Here is an 8,049-nt window from a genome sequence, read left to right on the forward strand (position 1 = left end):
GGGTCCAAATATGATATGTATGCACAAAAATATAGATTACTACACATCTACTTGAAAAACTGTTTTCTCTCAAAATTTGACTAAGTACGAAAAATGGACTTTTGAAATACTAATGTTTTCAATGATATCCTTACATCTTAAATAAGCAAACACGATTTTATGAGAGTTTTATATAAAGTATACATTGATTTTTTGAGGTATCAATATTGGTATAAATTGTATCATATACTAAAAACTAGTTTTTCATATTTTGATTTTATAATATGTATTTTGTATTATCAAAGTCGATCTCATCATCAATACCCATAGTAAGGGTAAAGTCCTTATCCGTTATTCTTCAATTTTAATCTTTTTCAAATCTCTCAAGGATCGCATGGCACAACTTCAATAGGTACACTTGAAATTATGTTGTTGAACATATATTCATTTTGATACTATGTATTTTTTTAATTACATTTAATATGTATTTGTTTTATGTTAAAACTTATTGCAAATTAGTCAATGAAGCTATGAATTAATGTATACTTTTATTTTAGCTAGCCCACCATCAAAAAATTCCTAATTCCGCCCCTGCTACCCCTGTATCCAATGTTAAATTTTAGTCCAAAGTCCTTTTAGCAAATTTTTATTTACAGTAAACTGTTGAAAGTTGGCTTAAATTGAGGAGCTCATTTGTGTGGGTTTATTTGTTTTTAGTCCATGGCCTATTTGTTTTTGTGGGTTAGGGTTTTTACGTCTTCAATATATGCATAACATTCTCACTTTCTTAGTGTGACCGCCACATTTGCTAAGCAAAAAAGAATAATAATACGACCACCACCAACAACAATAATAATAATAGAGAATTTTTTTTTTTGACAAAATAATAGAGAATTATTATTAACACAGCAAAATAGTCACTTCTAAAATAATAATAATAATACCAAAAATATTGACAAATCACAGTAAAAGAAGTTGACATAAGAAATTAAAGCTACAGTACTGGAGAGGAGAAAGGCATAGAGGAAGAGAGAGTTACCCACAACCACAGTGAAGATTCCTTGGGCTGGCACTGAAATTAGCAGTTTTCCATTTCTAGCTAAACTCCAAGAGCCTAGAAAACCTTGTAAACTTGACAGAAATGGCGACCCTACCAAACTCCTCCCAGTCCCACCATGCAACATATATATTACTTTATAAATTTTATTCTTGATAAATTTCTATATAGTTTTTACATATATTCTTTTAGAAAAAGAAAAACTTTTTCTTTTTTTTGGTTAAATGAAAAAGTTATACATATATATAATATATATATATAAAGGTATTCCAAAGAGACACCGGCCAACCTCTGGTTCTGCTTTTGGGGCACATGCCTTTGTGTTTTTCCAGTTTTGCATGCTCAGCTCAGCGTTGAATGAACGTGTGAATTTGCTCCAAACTATATCAAAAGACCATAAGCGCTTCACTCCACTTCCAAATTTTCCTCTATTTTTTCTTCTAGCAATTCACTCCAGTTTTAGACCCATAATTAAGCGAAGGATATTGACTAGTGTTTTTAGTTGGGAGTTTGAGGAAACTAAGTGCCGTTTGATAACCATTTTAATTTTAGTTTTTAGTTTTTAGTTTTTAGTTTTTAGTTTTCATTTTTTGTGCTAGATTATAGAGGAAAATGAGAGTGAGAATGGGAGTGATGATGAGAGGGGGAGAATGAGAAGGAGGAGTAACAAAAGTGAAAACAATTTGAAATAGATTTCATTTTTTAGTTTTTGTTTTCACTTTTGTTACTCCTCATTTCCATCTTCTCCTCTCATCTTTCCCCTCAATTCCATCTCTACTCTCATTCTCACTTCCATTTTCTCTCTTTTTTCTCTACTCTAGCTCAAAAAATGAAAACTAAAAACTAAAATTGAAATGGTTATCAAAAGGACCCTAAGTCCAATAAAATAAAGTGAGAGTAAATATAACTTCCAAGTTCAAACATCACTAATCTTATGGTCACTACTGCTAAAACATTAGCAGTCAAATTAGTATACGTCAAGAATTGAATCATCTACTTGGAGTATCATTATAACCATTTGATATTCTCAAAGAAGACCCTCTCGTAAAGCTCAAAGACTTATATCTATTCTAATATCAGTTAGATATCTATTAATCAAGGCATTGAGAAGATACATATACCCACTAAATTGAGAGGTAGTTGATCGCAGGTGCCCACTAAAATTGCACCGATATCGTTCTCAATTTGACTACCTAGGTCAAATGCCTTGGGTGAAGTTAGGCTCAATAAACCCATCCATGTGAGGAATTTAGCTCAAGAAGGCCTCACTGTAATTAATAGTGAACCAACTAGCTTTAGATTTTTGTCCTTCTTCGATATAGAATTATTATGCTCATTTCCATCCATGACTTGTGTCGAGCCACATAACACCAAAATTATATTATGATATATAATTTTGGGGATCTATTCTCCGAAAAAGTTGCCACATCAGTAAATTTACTCTCATCCCACATAGGATATAGGAGTATAAAATAATTTTGCAATCGTCCGCAGAAAGTAATTGCGAGGGTTTCATGATAAAGCCAACTTGTTTTCTCAATTTTATTCTCTATCAAATGTTTCTTTAGCCTTGTCTTAGGAAACAAGAGCCCCAAAGTTATACCATGATTGTGCAGTTCTTGGTTCCTTAAAGCTACGAAAAATTCAAAGATATTTAACATTTGATCATGAACAGAAATAATGATAAAAGCAGTGACATGAAATTAAAAAAATAATGATAAAGCAGGAGCACCTCACTTGTAAAATGGACAAAACCATCATAACATCCATACATTGCAACAAGCTTTACCCTTAGTCATGAAGCAAACACCGTATAACCTGCAGAATGCAGGGTGCATGCAATCCCTGAAAACAAAGAAAAAAAACGCAAAAAAGGCAAAGACAAAGACACAGACAGACAGACACAAAACAGCGTCTGAAAAACAGAGTCGGTTCCTGTTTCGCTCTCGAAGCTTATAAATATTATATTTCAACAAATGAGAAGCAAAAGTGCTCGATTTTTATGCCAACTGTTTACGGCCTCTTGCCCTCCTCCTCTCCTTTAATATAAAAATAAACTTCAGATTCTGCTGTGTGTTGCCAACTTTGTCTAACGTCACAGAAAATAAATTAGTGCACGGTTTCTTGACCATCCATTTGGATTGTTGCTATTTTTTTAATGGCTTGTTCCTCTACAACGTCCCAGCTTTCCTTCTCAGTTCACATGCACTTTCTCTTTCTTTCCCAAACCTTAGTTTCCTTGTCCACCTTACATTGTTCACACCCTTAGTTTCCTTGTCCACCTTACATTGTTCACACCCTCCAGTTACCTTACCTTCGTTTCCTGTTTTACCATTTTGACCTTTTGCTACCTCACAAGCGCTAAACAAGGCATAAGTGAATAATTCTACCCTAGTTTCATCTATGTTAAGCTTTAAGTGCTTGAGGGAGAATCACCTGCTTCGCCATATGATCACTTTAAGTGCTTCTAAAAGGGTTAAAAGGGCTTTCTCATAACCAAAAGGGCTTCTGAATCATAGAAGCGTTTTTTAGAGAAGCACATGCTATATGCTTATTCGGGAAGTAGTCCCAAGTATTTGGGTTTCTTATGAAAATTTCCTAGAGAAGTAGTCCCAAAACGAGCCTTAAGCGATTATGGGGAGATGCACTTCCCATGTGATTCTCCATAAAATCATTAAAAATGATTATATGGACAAGTGATTATTGGCCTATCCAAAATCACTATCAAACTAGTCCTTAATTGCGAACGTACCATTATTAGCGCCGAAGAAACTGTAAAAAATTGAATGGGATTGTGTAACTTGCACACCACATAATTAAAATTTTGTATCAAGCCACTGTGAATCGAGTGGAAAATTTACTCAATATAGGTTATTTTATATGCCTTTAATGAATAAAGAACTTAAACAATGTGTCTTGTGGAATAAAACAACGATGAAATTGAATTGAAACTTATTAAATTTGAAAATAACAAGATGAACTACAAACACTAGCGTAGAAAACCAGATCGAATGAAAAATAGAGAACATCTAGTGATATATCTCCACATGGAAAAGATAAATAACATGAAAGCAAACGAAACTAAGGAATTTGAAAGCAATTTGAATCAATTTGTGCGAAGAAAAAGTCGTTTGGGCTAAATGGTTATAGCAGAACTTAAGGAATAACAAATTGAGATGATATGTCAACTAGAAATTCATGGCAACGTGAGGGTGTAGCAGAGCAAACTTCAATTGGTTGAAATCTCTCATGTTTTGAAATTAATTGTCATCTTTCAAGAGGAATCGGGGGAGATTAGTATGCACTATTGGCCCTTCATATTTGTAGGAGTTTTGACCTAGGGCACTATTGGCCCAAGCCAACTTGGTCTCGAACTAAAATCTTGAAAATAGTTTCCTTTCCAAATATTCCCTCTACTTGTGTGCACAACTAGAGAACCTATTTTCGAGAAAGATGGGTGACGGATGCAAATTTTGGTACAATATATAATTGTAAGCAATTTATAGTTTAAATAGTTAAGAGCATTTATTTATACATTTAAGGTTTTGTTTTCTCATTTCTCTAATACCATTTGTATAGAAAAATAAAATTATTAAATTAACGTAATTTCAGTTGAAAAAATAATAAGAGAAATCATAATTAGCTAGACTGAGAGTATTGCTCGAGTAACATAATAGTGATTAGCTAAAATTACATTCTAGCCACTTTAATTCAAATTTAGCTACATAGCCGTGATGGTGTGATGTGTACTTATTACATTAATGTTCATATATGTCATGTTCTTAATTAACACATTGATCAACCACCGTCAATTAATTTTTTTTCTTCATCATTTGTCGTCTATAAAATTAAAATTCAGGACCTCCGACAAAGTCACAAGACCAAATAGTCGTCATTGACAACATGATGTCAAATAATTAATGTGATAAGAAGTATATATGTGATCTCTCTAACGTTACTCATTATATAATATCGTAGGTGAAAGTAAATATATAAAAAAATGTGAAGGGCAGTTATGTAATTAACTGTATAGTAATAATCTCCCTTGAGCTAGCCCTATATATAACCTCACCTTTTTAAAGCGGTTTCCTATGTATGTATTCTTAAGCAGTCTGTATCTCTCTTTATTTTTATTTTCCCCATTGAACCTAGGTTTCAGCTTGAAAACAACATTTCCTTTTCTTTTTTTTCTTCTTCACAGTAATATATGGAAGATAAAGGGCAAGACCCTAATAGTCCAGGAAATGGATCGGAAAGAAGCAGTGAGCCAGTAAGGTCGAGATGGATACCAAAGCCAGAGCAAATCCTAATCCTAGAGTCAATTTTCAACAGTGGAATGGTGAATCCCCCCAAAGAAGAAACTGTGAGAATAAGGAAACTTTTAGAGAGATTCGGCACCGTCGGGGATGCAAACGTCTTTTACTGGTTCCAAAACCGAAGGTCGAGATCTCGCCGCCGACAACGGCAGCTGCAGGCCAGCCTTGAACAAAGAAACAATAATACTAATAGTAATCAAGTTGGTGATCATCAAATGGGTATAAGTAGTGGTGCAATTCAGTATGAAATAAGCTGCAGTCCTCCAGCTCCAGCTCCTGCCATGGCTTTTGGAGCTTCTCCTACTTCTTTTGGCTCTTGTAATTATCTTGTGGGTTCTTCTTCTTCTTCGTCTAGTGGTCACCATCTTATGGCAGATCATGATCAGCAAACGTCTTCTTCTGTTGACCAGTTCTTTTCAGTTTCTGGTCAAATGGGGTTTCCGGAAATCGAGCAAGGCTCTGGTGTAACGTCTGTCTTAGGAGGAGGCCCTTCAGATACCTCAACTTTGCACTTCCAATCTGGTAGGTGCATGGCTAATCTGCTCTTCTGCTCGACCGTTTCACTTTCACATCTATGTTTTTATATTTATATATATTCTTTAAATATTTTCCATGTCTTGAGAAAGTTTTTTTTGTTATTATTGACTTTATCATGCTTTTCTTAAGCTTCATTTTCTTTAATTGTAATTTTAATTATAGTTTTAATAATAAGTAGCTAGATTCCCATAGATTCATGATTACTCTGAGAGCCACGGAAGTACATAAATTAGCAGTGACTTTTTGTTGATGTGACAGCTCCTGTGTTTGAATGAACTGTATGAAAGTTGCAGCTTTCCCTAAAACCATGAAAATTCCTTTTTCTGACAGTCTTTTCAAACGAAAAGACAACATATCTAGGTAATTGAAATCAACTACTGTTTCACAATAGTGTTGATTTCACATCAACATACCACACTAACTCACTTTTTCCCTCTTCGCTGGTTGTAATTTGATCATAACAATAGCTTAATTTATGCAAAGCTTATGATTTTCTGCTTTCGGTAAGATTCTGACATCCTTTTCTTCTTTAATATGAAAGCCTGGCTTTCTGCTTCTGCTTTGGATTTTCCTATCAACGCCTGAAATATATGCTTTGGTCCATTAATTTATGTCCAGGTCTCATCACAGTGTTTATTAATGGGGTTCCAGCAGAAGTTCCCAAAGGGCCACTTGACATGAAATCCATGTTTGGTCAAGATGTGCTGTTGGTCCATTCCTCTGGTCTCCCTCTGCCACTCAATGAATTCGGTTTCTTAGCTCACGGCTTGCAGCCTGGTGAAAGCTATTTCCTGGTAATCTCTCTCTCTCTCTCTCTCTCTCTCAACCTGTTTTTGTTCTTTAAAGATTAAACTGTACTACTTATTTCCAAATCTAGTTTATATATAAACTTGTATCAACAGCATCTTCCTAACCTTTTTTGGTTAATGGAGAATTTTTCCAGTCCAAGAAAGGAACCTCTTCTCTTTCTCTAGTTGGATTTGATACGCCCTCTCCAATATTTTAAGAATCAAGCCTTTTGGTTTTATCATTTCAAGATTCGAAATGGAGGTTGCATTGCATTGGTAACATTTAAGGATTCCACTAACTCCTTTTTCTAATAACCTCTTTGATCTCAATCTTTGATTCCATTAATTTCTTCTTTTTTAGAATCTCTTTCTCAATCTTGTTTTGCCGGTTGATTTAGATCTCTTTTCCAATGTTATTTTAATCTTTAGATTTCAAAGCTTGGATTAGATTTATTTCCATTAAAACCGAGTGTTAAATACAATAATTTATATTTTAATTAGTTAATTAGGTAAATTATTATGAATAGATAAGTAAATTGTACCTACAATTTTGTATATTTGTATACACAGTTCTGTTTTTGTATATATTCAAAATAATGTACACTATCAAAATATAAAAAGGAAGTTATAATGAACAAAGCATTTATATATATAGTTATTCTCTTATCTGGATGTCCGCACATTATTATCGTACCGATGCTATTATAAACTGTGTTACAAATTGGAGTCCACTGAAGCTGCTGATTCAGTCACAAATTTTTTTGTTAATGCAGGTTTCAAGGACAACTTAAGTAGATTAAAGCTGCATGCACCTACAAAAATGGAGCTTCCTACAAATGTTTCTTCATAATCTTGCCTCTTGTTCTGGTTGCGTTCATCATCTTACATTTACTCCCCTACAGCAGTATGTGATTATTAGAAAAAATATATATGTTTATTAGCTACCATGCATGTTTCAAATAGCTTACGGTCGGTCAAACTATATATCCTTTCTCTTTTCCTTCTTTCTTCATTGTAATGATTGCAAATTTACCTCTGAGTTGCACAATGTATTTAGAAATGGGATGTTAGCGTATTAGCTATATAATCATTTACAACATGGATATCAACTTATGAAATATTCTTATTACAATCTTTCCTACTTGAACTCACAACCTCAATCCACAAAGTAAAGACAAATGAGTACTACTACACTAAAATAACCCGTGTTGGTAGAAATAAAATATTAGATGTGTGGCAAATCTAAGTCATAACCAAACCAATAGAGATTAAAGACTACCACCTCCCTAAGATTAAGTTGTTTTGGTTTCATGAGTAACGATGTTTCCATACTATTCAACCAACCAAACAGTAACAAGTACATATAATGATG

The 8,049-nt window shown here is 33.8% G+C and overlaps 1 protein-coding gene across 1 annotated transcript; it reads left to right on the forward strand.

Annotated features, from left to right (window-relative positions):
* The first annotated feature begins 5,148 nt into the window (after positions 1-5,148).
* On the forward strand, positions 5,149-7,575 carry LOC117635830 (WUSCHEL-related homeobox 11-like). The gene is made up of 3 exons (XM_034370198.1): positions 5,149-5,874; positions 6,508-6,683; positions 7,451-7,575. The coding sequence occupies exons 1-3, from the start codon at positions 5,244-5,246 to the stop codon at positions 7,466-7,468; spliced, it is 825 nt and encodes a 274-aa protein (XP_034226089.1). The 5' UTR covers positions 5,149-5,243; the 3' UTR covers positions 7,469-7,575.
* The last annotated feature ends 474 nt before the right edge of the window (positions 7,576-8,049 follow it).

This window comes from Prunus dulcis, chromosome 7 (assembly GCF_902201215.1).
Source record: "Prunus dulcis chromosome 7, ALMONDv2, whole genome shotgun sequence".
In the NCBI taxonomy this organism is placed as follows: domain Eukaryota; kingdom Viridiplantae; phylum Streptophyta; class Magnoliopsida; order Rosales; family Rosaceae; genus Prunus; species Prunus dulcis.